Raw genomic sequence first — 17429 nt, forward strand, 5'->3', positions numbered from 1 at the left:
ATAGCGCTGCTGAAGCTCGGTTTACACGAGGCAGTTTCGCTCGTGCGTACGTGCCGCGGAACCACCTAACAACTGCGCCAAGGCCACCGTCTCACAAACTTCCACGCCCACCCAATGGTACGCCGCGCCCAGCGAACAGAAATACGAAAGCAGTTGTATGTGGGGAGGCACTGGACGCGAGTTACTTTAGGTTAACTGCTACTGTAAAATACTAGGAAATATATACCATCAAAAATAAAAATATTCAATTCATGTACATATCTCCTTGACGTGACAATCGATTGCCGTACGAATAATGAATAAAAGTTTTTTTTTTTTTAATATACGTGTTTTAGAAAACTTCATTTGAAATTTTGGCTTTCATGATTTCTGTGAGAAGGGCCTAGCTGTACTTTCAAATGACTTCCTCACCGGCCTCCACAATTGCCCCCCCCCCCCCCCTAAATAACAATAAGTCATGTAAAAAGAAAATTAATTGGGTTTAGTCGTTTTGTTCCCCGAACTTTCTGCCAAAACTCAAGTGTGACTACGAGGCAATCTAAATTTTTTAACGCTACAACCGATTTCTCGATCGGCCGTGGTATGCAGTGGTGAGCTGAATTGACGTAATCGAGAATAGAGGCGGGAATTTAAGTTCAATCCTGTAACTAGTCAAACCCGTATTGTTTTGTGCTTGGCGGTGCTTTTTTTAGCGCAGTATGTGTTTATTTACATTGCTCGTCTAAAGTATATCACTCATTTTTAGCATTTAATTACGATCAGCTAGTTCACTAGCTACTCGGCTACAAATACACTCGTTGCGAAAAAAAAAAGGCTCGCTAACTCACCCCTCGATTTGGTTTCAGCTAGTTAAGTTCAATTTGTTCAAGTTCAATTTTACTCGCAACTCGCTTGCCATGGCTGTGTTCACGCCGGCTTTATAAACTACGCATGACGCAAAAAGTTCAAGGCAACGTTTTCAAATACCTGTTCATAAAATATGCAAGACGCAAAATTGCAACGCAAGCACAGACCAACTTTCACCTTCTTGCGTTTTCGCTTGCGTTCCGCATTTTATATCTGAATTGAAGGGTTTCGAAATCTCTTAAAGAAGCAGACGTTATGTGCATTTCAGGCAACGTTATCGTTTATATTATTTACGTCACGCTTCCACTAATTAAACTTTCGCACCGTGGAAAAAAAAAGAAAATAATAATTTCAAATAAAAATATTGACATTTTATTTTTCATGATAAACATTAAGTATCAAAAAGCCAAGGAATAAATTTGTTTTCTAGAATTTTACAATTTCAGTTGTACGATTGGTGACATCCTGCTACTTTCGTGCTTTATAAAGACCGTGATTTTCTTGCGTTGTTTGCGTATTGCGTTCCTTGAGTATTTCATGCACCCGGCCTCAATAAACAGTTGTTTAGTCTGGAGCGTTCATCTTTCTAACAAACACTCGACGAATGGCTGCTGTGCGCATTGATACTTGGTCCACAGAAATAGTTGGTAGACGTTAGTTCCACTAGGAAGCATTTGATTAAGATTGTGTGTTGATGATCGCGTCGTATTCCTGTTAAACGGTTTATGTACATTACGTAGTTAACAACGATTGCCTAGCTTGTGAACTCGCCCAAAGGAACATTATCTTACAATCAGAAATATAGTTTTTATTAAGTTATTATTAAAACAAATTTAAAATTCTAATGCAGTCAATTACCGCTATCATTGGCGCGTTTCACGACAAACGGCACGCTCAACTATTTACTTTCGTGAGAGTCCGAATAGTTCCGGAGTTTACCGAAGTTCGACGTTCGCTTGTGCAACTTCGGCAGCACTTATTATACGGTCAGCTATAATAACAACAAACTGTGAAAATCGTGTGGATGTTTGGTTATGTTAGCTACATTACAAATACTGTAAAATAATGACAAATAATTACGTTGAAATTATCTACATTTTAATTTGTAATTCAGAATTGCGAATTTTTTAACTAAAAACAAAATACTTTCTACCAATTAAAGCACAAATGCTATAATTGGAATTTAAAATTAAAATCCTCGACGCTTCGAATATAGGTAATAAAAAAAAGGGGGTTGTCTGTAAAGTCGGTTTACGGACGATACTTTTACGTGATAACGCTATAAGAAAACATTGATTTAAAATTGCATACTTTTTAATTTTCAAATATTATTTAACAGATATTGCAAATTTAATTAAATATAATTTGTTTAGATATAATCACGAACAATTAGTTAAAAAAAAACCGCCTTATCCTGTTTGATATTTTAGAAGATTTTCTCGCACGGTGGTTGGCCGGTTCTTGCACGCTCGGCTCAGGCGGAACGTGACAATTTTTCGTGCGTGCAGCCGGCGTTCAGCGATTTATAAGACGTTATCACGTCAAAAAAATAACAAAAAAATGCGACAGGTTGTGATTTTCAGGTTCCTGTCATCATTGTAGCAAGATGTTTGCAGGTACAGCAGGGACGGATAACACAGAAAGCCCAAGTCACACGAAGGTGGAAAGACTGCGTGAATCACGCAGTCTCTCAACGTGACGAACAACCCAAGCCACGGGGCAATGGCTCGCTAAGGCCGAGAGTGGAAAATAACCCGGCGTGCGAGGGGAATGATAACGTCGCGTCGCGGCGGGAGATCTGCGTCGCGCGGCCGGGAAACCTGTTCAGCGCCGCTGGTCAGGCGAGATATGCAGAAAGACAAGACCAAACCCCAGGTCGCCGAGGCGGTGCCAGCGGTGAAAGTCGTCAAGGAAATGTGTGTGTGCGCGTGCGCCGACGACGTGTGTAGTGGGACAAGGAACGAATTCCGTCCCCGCAGCGCCTAGCACGGCTTGGCAACTTCCCGAGGCATTGCCTCCCATTTCAGGTCATGATTTTATATCTATATTAATCACTGATCAACTTGTTGACTTTTTGACGCCGGCTGCACGCACGAAAAAGTGTCCCGTTACGCACATTGTTCCGTTACGCTGTGTCCCGTTACGCTCATTGTTCCGTTACGCTTTCGGCGAGTGCAGTAATAATAGGTTATGTTACAATTGACAAAAAAAATTATGGTGATTCATATAATTAATGATATATATTTCATTACAGTTTATTTATATGAAAACTTGTTCATAATTATATTTAAACTTTATAGCTAAACGCCAGTGTTTAAAATTAATTACAAGTCATCTACACGTGAACTGTTTCGTCGACTGTTTATAAAGTCAAGTGAAAAGTTAATGTTATTTTCATTGCTTATTACAACAACAATTACGGCAATAAAGGTTAATTATTCTTGCATTTTAAAAATCTGATGTACTAGTATAATTTCAAGTATTTATTCTTTTATTATTGAAATAAAAATGATTCAATTTTATTCATAAAAGTATGCAATCATTTCATCAATGTTTTGTTATGACGTTGTCACGTTAAACTATCGTCCGTAAACCGACTTTACAGGCAACCAATTTTTTTATTAATTAATTAATTTTTTAGGGCTGACGGATGATATTTTTTCGGGCCCTCCGATTGGCTGAAGTCACGTGACCAGCGGACGGATGACTGCGACGGGCTATTGTAATTCTAACGCAAGTTAACTCAAAAGGTTTACTATCATAGCTACAATCAAATGATGAATAGAAGTGCTGGATGAATAATTGTAATTTATTAGTATACATTTCTTAAACTTCAGAAACAATTGCAAATTAAAATATAATTCAAACTCGTAGCATTATAAAAATAATGTTATGAAGTTTTACGACGACATTCGTATTATTAACATTATTGCACATTTACAGCCTTTTTAAAATCTCCGTGTGTCCTGCCATTTTAAAGTTTCACTGCGACGGAAACGCCCGCCTTATCCGTTTTCACTGGGCACCATTGCTTTTGGCCGATTTTGTCAGGCAAACATCCAACACATTTGGGAACGCATCCTACAGAGAAGATATTTGATGTAAACTCAAGTCATCCAACCTGTTAAACTAACATGGATGCGCTTTTCAGGTTTTCGGAGCCGTCATAACCCTCTGACAATATTTTACCAACTTTATTGAGAGGTGTTGGAAGTGAGTGTTTCGACAGTGTGGAAGGGCCTTAAGCAATACAAGCATGCTGACAGGCAAGGGGCAAGATGAGCAGATAACGCCACGTATTTAGAAACTTTCTCTAGACACGGTGGCAGACGCGACATTATAGAACGACGAAAACACAGCATTAAGGCCCGTCTTCAACAGTTCGAGCCTTCGGGCGGGTCCTTATTCGTTTGTGAATGTCGCATTGTAGCACGGAAAATTGAACCTGTCCACCACAGTGATGTCTGATGTCCTAATCCACTGTTTTTTTTTTAATTGGTCAATAGAGGGCAGTAAATATAGAGCGGCAAAATAGTTTTTTTTCGACTGTTTTTGTTTTTCATGCATTGTAAATGAGTATGCAGCTTATTTTTGAGAATTAATCTAACTCGTGAAAGTTATAAGAGTTCGATAATATTCGGTAAGGCAAAAGTAAATACTAATAAATGAGTTCTAATCACAATGCCAAAATTAAAATTCGTGTGTTCGGCCTTCGAGAGGCGCCGGTCGCGTACGGACATTACTAATCAATATTTCATCCTTGTCTTCTCTGTTCCAGTTTCCTACCACGTAGTCCATTATATTCAGTTTCCCTCTTTGAAACGCGAACAAATAACGAGTGTCCTTCTATGCTATCAAAAAGGACAAAGATTGGTACAAAAAGTTCAATTTGGCCCATGTGTTCTGACCATCGCCCATCATCATCCATGACGTCGGATGATCACGTGGACATTAAACTTTTTTAGTGCATGTATGATTTGTTTACTAAACGCAAAAACTCTTTATAAAAAAAATAAAGATTTTTTAAACACACTACAGATGAAACATTTAATTTATCTGTGTCGCAGTCACCCGTTGGAATTCTTTTTTTCCACCACAGCTGGGTTATTTATACAAATTTACTTGTGTAGTACCATTTCGGAAATATGTCTCTGCAAGAGTCAGAAATGAGCGAAAAGCTGGAAACCTGAACAACCAAGTCGCTTGACGAGCCGAGCCTTGCAGTGGTCAGCGTGGGTGGGTTGTTGTTCTCGCTGGAAGCGGACGTACACGGGACACGACGCAAAGAACACCCTCCGACTGTCCTCGGCGGTAAGCCTAAGATGTACATCAAGTTCTGTCCCTGCCCGAACACGCCCGAATATTCGCCTTCGGCCAACCTCGGGTTTATTTAATAAATTTATATTTCTCTGTTTATTTTAATGCAGCTATATTAACCTAACTAACCGTCCATAGTGTTTTAAAGTGTTTTAATGTAGCTAACCTAACCGACCACTTTTAATATTTGAATTCATTTTTCCTGCGCAAAAATAAAACAAATCCCGAAGTTGGCCGAAGGTGAATTGTTCGGGTGTAATCGGGAATGGCAGAACTTTATGTGCTTCTTAGGTCTCCCGTCCTCGGGTTTGTTCCCATCTCTCCCCGGGCAGAGAATGGGATAAGCGCCCCCCCCCCCCCCCCCCCCCACCACATGTCGTGTATTCATCTTTCATTTAGTGATATTTTTGAATTTGATAAAATTTTCGTGTATTCAGCATCATGAACACGTTTTTATGCGTTGAGGTGTCGAAATGTTACCTGTATTTTGTGAAGTTTTATTTAGTAATTTCTAGCATCTCACTTACGTATTTGTTTGCTTGCCTTCATAATGTAAGCTTCTGCGCATTTTACGTGTTTTTTTTTCTTGTCTTTTTTTTTTTAAAATAGGCACACATGTAAATTGCCTATCTCACCTTTTTGAATGTGCGTCAGGGGTACTCTTGGTATTGATTTCTTAATGTTTTTTATTGCTCATGGTTTTTCATTGCTTTAAAAGTAAAGGATGATCATGCCAATATTTGACGGCTAGTTATAATATATATATATATGTTTTGTATTTATTCACTAATCACTGTCTATTGCTGCCTAGGCGTTGTAAGAGTTAGGAACAAATGACCCAGGTCAAAAAGAGTTGGTATATCTCACATAGGCGAGGAGAACGTCTTTAAATTTATTTAATTTCATTTTTAAACCTGGCACAAAATCAGACGTCTTGAAAAATGCACATTTGTGAATTATGATACGTCTGAAGATGAAAACTGCTTAGGCAATGCCTAATATCGTGCCACAAATATTGTACCGTTTTTAATCGTAAGATCGTCAATCATCCTCAAATAACCTGCAATGATGAACGAAGTGCATGCCAACAAAAATAACTTAATTAAAAATACCATCATATACGACCATTTATAATAATGTTCGCAGGCTTTCATGGCCATTGCCTGAAGTAGCTTGGCTTCTGGGTTGTAACCGTGTCCTTGGAGAATAATTCGCCGACGTTTCGGTCGACATTGCAGTCGCCATCAACAGGGAGCAGTTACCTACTCGACTGGTAGGTAACTGCTCCCTGATGATGGCGACTGCAACGATCATTGTTATATGTAACGCAATAAATAAGTCGTCATTGTCCAAAATAATCATAATACACAGAAATAAAGACTTAGATGATCGCGCCGAAACAAAAGAAGACTTGCCCTCGACAATAGGGAAGCCTACATTTCACAGACGAGAGAGCCACACCCGAAGTTACCCGAAGTTCATGCTCGCTTTTTTTCTCTCATTGTATAAACCGGTGTGACATTAAATTTTGCGGTCGATTAGGATAGGTTATCTACATTATAAATACTTTAAAACATTGTGGATGGTTGGTTATATTAGGTAAGTATAGCTACATTAAAAATACTGTAAAATTGCTTAGCAAATAACTTTTTAATATGTAGCTATCCAGGGCTAGGAAACCGTTTACATGATTTCACAGTAACTTTAATGTAGCTATCCATCCAAATCAACCGTTCACAATGTTTTAGAGTATTAATAATGTAGCTAACCTAACAAAATTGACCATTAGTTATCATGAGTTACAATGAACAAAAAAATAAAACCGAAGAGGCACGATCGGGAGTTTGGCTCTCTCGTCTGTGAAAAAAAGGCTTCCCTCGACAATTCTTCCTCGAGAGGAGTGTCATCAAGGGCATGACCTCATCGACCTGCGAGAGTAAAACGAGCGTCCGCCATGCCTGTTTCCGGCAGGTGAAACGCGCAACGGTGGAACGAGAGTTTCTTCTGCGAGTAAAACAAACACGACGAGAGCGAGCAGTCCCACGTGCTAGGATGCGCCCCCTCCCTCCTTCTTCCTGGTGACAGGAGGGTCGCGGGACTAGGCGGATATTCCCCGCGCCTTCCGGGACAGGGGCGAACCCAACAGGCGCGGCGTTGAAGCGGGGTTTCCCCGCGGGGTTTAGACACCCCCCCCCCCCTTCTCACCCCCCCCGCCCAATCCAGCACTTCGTTTGCCGAAGTCATCGAAGTCACGCCAAATACCGTGATACGACAATACGGGGCCAAGGTGTCCACAGTTAGTACTTTCGTACTAGATCTAGTACTTTTTTCTTTAATATAATAATATTACTGTAACTCCAATATGTTTTATTATTAAGCGTAATTATTTTTAAAAACTATGGAATGTATGTGTGTGTGTGTGGTGTGATATTTAAGTTAAGAGCATTGCAATGTCGTAATAACTTCCTAAATTGTTAAAACCATAACAACTTATAATTTAGTACTTTTTTTTTTAAATCTAGTATTTTTTTCTCGCCTAAATTGGTACGAAATATTTTTTTTTTTCCTTGGGGCCGACTCTGGCCACGAACAGCATTGGCGAAGCGTGCATCGCTCTCCACCTATTTTCGCACTCCACGCCGCCAGGTCCATTCTCTGCAATCACGTGTCTCGCGTATTTACTACCAGTTTATCCATACTGTCCCTATTGCTTTACTTGGTTTATACTACTTCTTATAAGGAGGTTCTCGTCGCGTTTATAACGTTTGCGTTACTTTCTAAAGCTGCCGTGGAAGATGGGATTGGGGGGGGGGGGGGGGGGGGGAGAAAAAGACTGCCAGCGAGTGATAGCTCGATGGCGCAGTGTTACTAATGGCAGCAACAGCGCATGATTTCATGTTCTTTCAAATACTTTCGTAAATGTTTACACTTTCTCATACTTTTACCTACTTCAGCTTACTTTGCAAATAGTTGGATACGGTATTGGCTTTAAAATAATGACAATATATACATGGACATTTCTAATAGGGTATTAAACGTATTTTTAGCTATCATAAACTGATTGTGATTCATTCTTAAGATTCCATTGAAGACAGACACTAGTATAAGTATATTTTCAACGCTTGATTCAGATTATTTATTCATATATAGGACAATACTTAGGTTACACACATGTTAAAATGCGCGTCCCATCCTTACAACGCTCTTCCACGCTCACATATTTTTATAAAATACAACCATTATTAATATATTTGACTTAACGTAAAGGATTTTTTGGGGGGAAGGGGAAATACATATAAAAAAACCTTAGCATAAATATTTACAGCAGAGAAGTAGGTATTTATATAATAATTATATGCAATTACTACATCCCAAATACTAAACAGGAACTTGATATCTAGTTTGGTAATCATAATTTTTTTCCTGTCTCTAATTCATCGCGGATCATTCTTTATATGATAATTAGAAGAAAAAAACATATGATGATTACAATGCATGAATACGAGTGTTTCAAATATGAAGAGTTTCATAAACATTTCCTGCCCCTCCTATGGGTGAAGTCGCACTTTAAAATTATTTTTTTTTCTAACGCGCGTAAATAAGTACATATAGCGTAGTGCTGATTCATTGATTTATCGAACGGGAAACCTAATTCAAAATGTAGTTTTGGACAAACACCACTGCCGATTACACTATATGTCAAAAGAAACCACAATAACAGATCAAATATAAATAAGCAAACACACAGAAAATAAGCCCAAAGCAGGCTGTCAAAAAAAAATTTGGTTGTCTGTAAAGTCGGTTTACAGACGATAGGTTAACGTGACAACGTTCTAACAAAACATTGATGAAATGATTGCATACTTTTATGAATAAAATTGAATCATTTTTTTTAATTATCATTATTTTGTATGGATACAAATAAGGAGTGAAATAAAATCTACAATTCAATTGATAAATTTACTTTTATTTGCACTCATTAATTCAAATATGTTTATTACTTTAACGAAGAGATTATTTTAACTATAACTTGTATACACGTTTGCTATTTAACTTCTTCCCATCTGTGTTATTTATATTTCTCTGTTTATTTTAATGTAGCTATACTAACCTAACTAACCGTCCATAGTGTTTTAAAGTGTTTTAATGTAGCTAACCTAACCGACCACTTTTAATATTTGAATTCATTTTTCCTGCGCAAAAATAAAACAAATCCCGAGGTTGGCCGAAGGTGAATTTTCGGGCTTGTTCGGGCAGGGACAGAACTTGATGGACATCTTAGGCTTCTCGACGTTATCTTCAAAAAGACTAAAATGCCTTAATTACGTTATTGCCTGTAATGCTGTTTTTGTATCGGGGAGAATTTGGGCATATTAAGCCAGGTGCTGTACCACAAGTACATGATTTTTTTTGCTTCCGAAGTGGGATTCAAAAGCTAATGTTATTAGTTCCATTCTGGAAAATTTCCTTAGTTCTGCGGTTACGTGAGACAAAACTCAGACAAGGTCAGTTATGAAGTTAAGTTTTCTACAATCAAGTCGAAACCACTTGGGTCAGTAATTGGAAATTTAATTTGATTTTTGCACAAAATTGCAACATACCGCCATACGCCTACATTTAAGCTGTCTCGGAAAGCAGATAAGACATTTTCGCACGCTAGCAGAATGTGTAAGCACGGAAAATTTAATTATTAAAAATGTTAATATAATAGACACATTATTATTTCCTAAGCACAATACAACGAATAAAAACCATTTACATACACACCTTTTAAACCTAACGAAATTGTACTTCTTACTCGGCAAGAAAGCTATTTGTCTCGATAACAAGAAAAATACTTCTTGAAACAAGATCTCTTTAAAGAAAAAGCATTAATGATTTTTTTGGTCATTCTTTATTTTCTGTCAATATATATTGGAGCTCTAATAAAAAAATACAAACATGTGTTTGTGGGGCTTTTTTTTTCCATGTCGATTTCTGACCGGCTAATCATTCGATAGAGCCAGCGGTGGTTTCAGATAATAGAAGCTAAAAAAATATTTGCATACGCATTTCATTTTATGTAATTGTATTGTTGTAATATTATGTAAACTGATATGTCTAATATCTTTGTGCAAACATGTACACACAAAAAAAGATTCAATGGATGCAATAAACTGAGCTGAAGAAATCCCAGAATTTATTCGGACTGTCATAGAGAAAGCAAATTAGATTAATACACATTATCTTAAATAATGGCCAAATCAGAATCCAAGATGGATTTAATATAAGGAAATCTTTGCTTTTCCTGTTTGTACAAACTTACATGCAAAGTGATAGAGAAATTACCTACTCTCGCCGTTGACAATACACTATAGTTACGTCTGTAATAAGAATTTCAACACTGCAATCAGTACAAAATAACGTCGTTAACATCATAGTACCGGCTACGTATTATACTTGTAAATGCACATTCACATTTCAGCCGTGGACGCAACAGACTTTCATGTCAATATTCCTTAATGGAATGACGTGGCTCAACTAAATAGAGGAAACGAAAAGATTGTAATGCAGAGGAGGAAAACAGTCGCACTTAATTGCATTCCCCAAACGTATACAGCCATTAGCAGTAATATGTTGTTATTCTGTCGACATTAGCAGGTTTGTAATACAGAATGTCCATAAAACTATGTCCCAAGTTTAAATGGTATACCATAAAAGTTTTATTTTGACTATTTACAACAAATCATACATAAAATCAAACGTTAACTAAACTAGTTTAAACTACAAATGTTCAATACGTGCACCTTTTAGTTCTACGGCATACACACAACCTAAAGTCAAATTCTTTCTACACTTTGTTAACAAGTCCGGAGTAGTGGAAGGAATAGCCTCTTCAATTCTAGTGTCTCAACTCTGGCAAATGATTAGGTAGCGGCGGAACGTAGATACAATATTTTATAAAGCTCCAGAGAAAAAAAATCTCACGGCGTTAAGTTAAGTGCACGTGGAGGCCAGCGAAAAATGAGTTCTGTCGTCTCGACCATTACGACCAATCCAACGATCAGGGACTTCGTCGTTCAACCACTCTCGTACAAGAGATTCCAATGGATAGAGGCTCCATCCTGCTGCCAAATAAGAGTTTACGGGTCCACTCTCTAATTGGTGAAACAGCCATTCTTTCGCGCTGCAAGCGAGAAAACTGCATAGCAATATTCGCGCATGCGCCTTATCTAAAACTGTTCGAGTTTCTCTTTAATTGAGACCCTGAATCAACACACTACAACGCTTACAGTTTATACTATTAAATGTTATAACTGGGCCATTCTTTTGTGGACATATTGTATAACTCTTGAGTATCGCAGAGAAAGAACTACGAACAATCAGACGCGACACGGTATGGTAATTATTCTATACGCAACACGGTATGATAATTATTCCATATCTCGTATCCAAGTTTATCCCTTTGATCCTGATGGCATGATCCTGAACAAACTGATCCTGTGGTACATAAAGCTTGCTGTTTAAATGCCGTGCATTGATTCTAAAGCTGGAATCATGATGACATGACGAACACATCACAAATCCAATTAGGCGTCGTACATCGTTCCAGCAAAACTTGAATTAGTAGCGTATATCATATTGCACGACAATATTAAAACGACAAACTCGAATGTGGCTGTCGTCAAATTTTCCCGTGCCAAATGCGTCCATAAAACGCAGTATAGAATGAGCTAAAACATTGTAGGATTTGAATTCTTGTTTAAAGTTGATGTGCATAAAAACAACATTTAGTCGTCTCTGGCTCGAAGTTATATTAAGTTTATTTTAGATTCAAGAAAGAGATATGCTAATAAGGGACATAATTTTTTTTCTACTGTTAGTTATGCGAAGAATAAAAATTAAATATTACTGAATGTAAAATAATTTTGACCATAAACAAGATGGTATGCATTTTTACATGAACAGTTAAGGCGCACTGCAAATATGAAAATGCACCCACACGTAACACGAAATTTTGTTTTTCAGCATAAAGATTTACCAAGTAAGTAAATATATCTTGGTTTTGTAATGTTTCCGTTTTGCTTTCCGTCGTGCGGCCCGACACGACGAAATTAGAAATTGAATCTACTTCTTGCGGGCTTGACGTCCCAGCGATGTTTTATCTCATTGGCTACTGACCGTGTCGTGTCGTGTCGTGTCGTGTCGTGTCGTGTCGTGTCGTACGTGTCATGTCGTGTCGGGCACTGGAACTCCAGCTTGAGAGCAGTTCACGACGAAACTCAACTGAGCATCGGGTTTGTGAGCGAGTGGTTTAGTGACCTACATGGGAGCTGTTATTCTCCTCCTACATATCGCTTCCAATCCCAGCCAAGATCCAGGAGAATTTACATTTTCATCTTATTGTGTCTTCAACGTCATTTTCTAGGATGAACAGTACCTATTCGTTAAGAGTTGCTGTACGTCGTACAAATGAACTGTGGTCCAAGACTATGCAAGATTTTCTGAATATTAAAATAATGATATCTGAAGCTGGTGGTAGTTATTAAAATATATAACGGGTTACCCAAAGTCGAATTAGCCAAATAAATAATGATTTTCTTCTTTATGTATCTACAATTTACCGTGTGTTATTTAACGTCTCACAACGACCATGTTTCTCACTAGTGAAAACTTTTAAGACTCCGCCAAGTATCGAACCTGTATCGTTCAGGTGCAAGAGCGGATGCAAGTGTTTCCTTAATTTTTAGGATTTGTAAATATCTTGCAAATATTTGCTTGATTATTCATTTGTTAGTTAAGGATCGCAAGCTTTCAGGGTCACTGAAGAAATGCAGCCGCGTCGAAGGATAAGTGTTATTTGCTTCCCGACATGCTTTGCGAGAAGACAACGCACACACAAAGATAAATATGCACACCATAGAGAACCTTTCTTTTAAATGTTAATTATGGGAGCTTTTACCTCTTAATTCTTTTAGACAAATACAACATTATAACGAAATAAACATGCACGCAAACCCGTTTGGTAGCATTTCTTTTCCACAAGTTTTGCCAACACGTGCAATAAAAATCTTACGTTACAGTATTCGTTTTTATCCTCGGAATTAGCAGCAATAAGAGAAATAAACAAAACCAAGAGGAAAATTCTAGCCTCTTTAAGTGGGTAATTGTGGAGCATATTAAATGGCTTTAAAAATAAATAAATAAAATATCAATGAAAATTACAAAACGTGTTTCAGGTTGTTGCTGCTGTTTCATAATGTTCCACTGTAGCACACTTTATTTTTTTAAATTCCAAAAGTTTTATTTATTAAATAAATCCACACCACCGTTATCCTGCCGGTATAATGTGAAATTGAAAGAAGGGGCAAAACGTTGCAGGTAAATGGGTGAGCCCACCTAGATTGTTCTGGGCAGCAGAGTGCAGGGACATAATTAGATTAATTTCCACCAGGAGAAACAACTTTTTTTCTCTTCAAACCAAACCAAACCAAATTATTTCCCCGACAACACCCCATATCTCCACCACATATTAATTAATACCACTATTTCAAATATGTTTTATTCATGGTAAACAAGTAGATTTATTTCCAGTAATTTAATTTTTAATACATCGCAAGTTTGATAGTTTTAAATATTTGACTATATACATGTATGCATCTTTTAATAAAAATAATTCAGTTCATTTGTCCTCCCCAATTTTTTTTTGTGTTCTAACACTACGATATTCAAGTAAAAGTCAATAGCAAAAATAACTGCCAGTTTAGCAATTCCTCACTAACCACCCCCCCCCCCCCCCCCCCCCCCCCCCGCCCCTCTTACACACAGAAAAAAGTGGCGCCCAAGGCACAAGCCCCATCTGCCTACCTCTAGTTGTCCCTGAGGAGAGATGCATTTATGCAGTTAAAAACGAGGGTTGGGGGTTAGAACTAAAAAAAAAAAAACAACTGAGTATGCGGGATAACTAACGAAGATCAGCAACACCAAAAACAAACATTTTCGGGCATTAGAACCCAGGTTCCTGGTGCAGAGATTCAGCACGCAACAAACCACGTGGGGAAACAATCTGCTCTACAGATGGGAGCTTAACACGATGGTGGTAAATATTTACAATCGCGGTAGATGCCAAACAAAATGCTAAAAATCTGAAAATAGTTTTATTCTGTGCCCTTTCACTTCCTCTTTTCAAAACAACCGGCGGAGGTAAGAAATTCCAAATACTTTAGGAGATATCGAATTTTTTAATTTCATCATATGTAGAGTCGCGGTAGATGCCAAAAAAAATGCTAAAAATCTGAAAATACTTTTATTCTGTGCTCTTTCACTTCCTCTTTTCAAATCAACCGGCGGAGGTAAGAAATTCCAAATACTTTAGGAGATATCGACTTTTTAAATTTTCATCACAATACCTGTGAATTCAGGCGGCCATCATTGTTTCTTGTTTACGAGACGAGTATGATTTTTTTTTTCCGCGACGTAGGTGAACGACTACATTGTTGCTTGTTTAGGAGTATCTATTAAAATCTGAAAATACTTTATTATAGTTATGTTATGTTAGGTTAGCTACATTAAAACACTTTAAAACACTATGGACGGTTAGTTAGGTTAGTATAGCTACATTAAAATAAACAGAGAAATATAAATATTAATAAATAAAACCGAGGTTGGACGAAGGTAAATGGTTCGGGTGTAATCGGGAATGGCAGAACTTTATGTGCGTCTTGATTTACCGTTCGTGAATGCCTAATTAATTAAAATGGTCGATTAGGTCAGGTCAGTTACATTATTAATACTTTCAAACTAAGCAGACATTAAAAATAATATAAATTAATTTTAATGGTTGTTTAGTTTTAAAGTATTTATAATGTAGCTGACCTGACCTAACAAACCGGGACAAAGGATGAACGGTAGGAACTCACGTAATTTTTTTACTTATTACTTGCGCAACAAATAAAACATTAAAATTTGAAACGTTAAAAACTCAGATACGTTAGAGGCGGGTACATTCCTTTGCCATTAGTAGAAAATGATGTAGTCGTTCTACCTACGTCGCGAAAATAAAAAATCATAAACGTAAACAAGCAACAATGGTCGGTTCACCTACGCGGAAAAAAATCATACTCGTCTCGTAAACAAGAAACAATGGTGGCCGCCTGAATTCACAGGTATTGTGATGAAAATCTAAAAATTCGATATATCCTAAAGTATTTGGAATTTCTTATCTCCGCCGGTTTTAATGTAAAGAGGAAGTGAAAGAGCATATAATAAAAGTAATTTCAGATTTTTATAATTATTTTTCGCAAATACCGCTACTCTACATGTTCAAAATTTAAAAATTCCATATCTCCTAAAGTATTTGGAATTTCTTATCTCCGCCGGTTGATTTGAAAAGAGGAAGTGAAAGAGCATAGAATAAAAGTATTTTCGGATTTTTAGCATTTTTTTTTGGCATCTACCGCGATTGTAAATATTTACCAAGAAGTGTGACTCTTACATGTGTCGCTATCTGTTGGGCGGGCCCATAACTATCAGCAAATAAAAAAATCGGAATAGAGGTTCTCATATTAATACTATTTTTTTGGTTATATTAACATATTTCCTTCGGTGTGAAAATAATTTAATAATAGAGTGTATTTTCACTGGTTTGTTTGCCTGACAATAGCTTATACATTACTTCTCCTAATAAACAACGTTGGCCTAGTTATGTCAGCAATATATTATGAACAGGGGCGTAGCCAGGGGGGGAGGTTAGGGGTTAACCCCCCCCCCCCCCTAGAGCACCAAATCTTTAATTAATTTCTTATTCATCACTCAAACAAATGTCATATTAAAATTAATAAAATTTTTACCATTACAATATTTAAATTTAAGGACCGAAAACTGCTAAAATAGCAATATTTTACACCTCAAAATCCAAATTTTCCCGGGGGAGGACCCCCGGACCCACCGCTTTAATTCCGGGGGGTTGGGGGGGGGGCGGCATGCTTCGGAACACCCCCCATACACAAATCCTGGCTACGCCACTGATTATGAAAACTACTATCTAGCGGACGGGCCCGTAACTACTTCATAAAAACTAGGTCTCAGTCTCGGATATTTTCTCCCACGCGGGCCGGGACCCACCTTGCTTCTCGGCCTGCGCTCTCTGCGCAGACACAGACGCAGACGCGGCGAAGCACAGCGCCGCGACGACGAGCGTCGACGCCGGACGCAGTCGGCGGACCGTCATTCCCGCGGCGCCGGGACGCTCACGCAGAGTCCTCTGCAAGCACATGGTCGGCCAGCGCGCCTCGCCCGGTGCACGGAGTCGACCATCAACACTCGCGCGGCCAGCAGGGGCGGTCCTCAGCGCCGGACACTCGCGGACACACGCACGGACCTGCACGGACCTGCACGGACCTACACGGACCTGCTCTCGCCTGCAGACTGGCCGTGGCAACGTGACTCGGTCGGCGCGGAGCTGCTGGCCGGAGGAGGAGACTTCATCCTCGTTGTGTGGTGGAGGGGGGAAGAGGTAGAGGCGGGGAGGGGAGTGACGTGGTAGGGGGGACTTCTCGGGGACTTCCCTGGTCCCAGGACCACGGGACACGTCCCCATGTAAATAGTATATTACGGCCGTTGCCATTTTGTACGAGAATTCTCGTATTTGTACGAGAATTTAGAACCTGTGTACGTTGTAGGAGGTAAAGTTGGATCTCGTACGCTTTTGTACGCAGGGCCGGTGCAAGGTAAATTGGCGCCCTGGGCGAAAAACCTTAATTGCCCCCCACCCCCCCCCCCCCGGGCCGGTCACCCAAAAAAAAATTTCCTTGCCTCAAAATACATCACGTAAGCCTAAGATTTTGTCAACAATCAAATGTAAGCAGGCTTGTGTTTTTTTTTTTTTTACTTATTACAAATCATAAACAGGTCACCGTGGGCTTAAATAATTACTTATATCAATATAAACATTCCAAACTGTTTCAAAAATCCATTTTCATCTAGTTTCAATAATCGTTAAACATATTATATAAGCTGTTATGTGTCGTGCTGCGCCGCCCCCAGCTACTTGCGCTCTAGGCGGTTGCCTAGTTCGCCTATATGGACGCGCCGGCCCTGTTTGTACGAGAATTTTGAAGATCACTATAACTGTTGGTTTTTTTTTTACCGCCCCCGTCTCGTAAGAAATGCGTTGGTGACGCACATGCGTCCTTGGGGGGACCGTGGGCGCTCCGTTCGGACAAGTACGCGGAACCGGTCAAACTGAAGTGCGCTAACTACTCGCCTGAGAATGCACTTGTCACTTG

The 17429-nt window shown here is 38.8% G+C and overlaps 1 protein-coding gene across 1 annotated transcript in view; it reads right to left on the bottom strand.

Moving 5' to 3' along the window:
• Nucleotides 1–16559, bottom strand: part of LOC134530204 (serine protease Hayan-like) — a 78843-nt gene extending 62284 nt beyond the window's left edge. The window contains exon 1 of the mRNA XM_063364869.1: nucleotides 16267–16559. Within this exon, the coding sequence (XP_063220939.1) occupies nucleotides 16267–16417 (151 nt within the window). The 5' untranslated portion in view covers nucleotides 16418–16559. The remainder of the gene's footprint in view (nucleotides 1–16266) is intronic.
• Between the last annotated feature and the right edge of the window lie 870 nt (nucleotides 16560–17429).

This window comes from Bacillus rossius, chromosome 3 (genome assembly GCF_032445375.1).
Source record: "Bacillus rossius redtenbacheri isolate Brsri chromosome 3, Brsri_v3, whole genome shotgun sequence".
Taxonomy (NCBI): Eukaryota; Metazoa; Arthropoda; class Insecta; order Phasmatodea; family Bacillidae; genus Bacillus; species Bacillus rossius.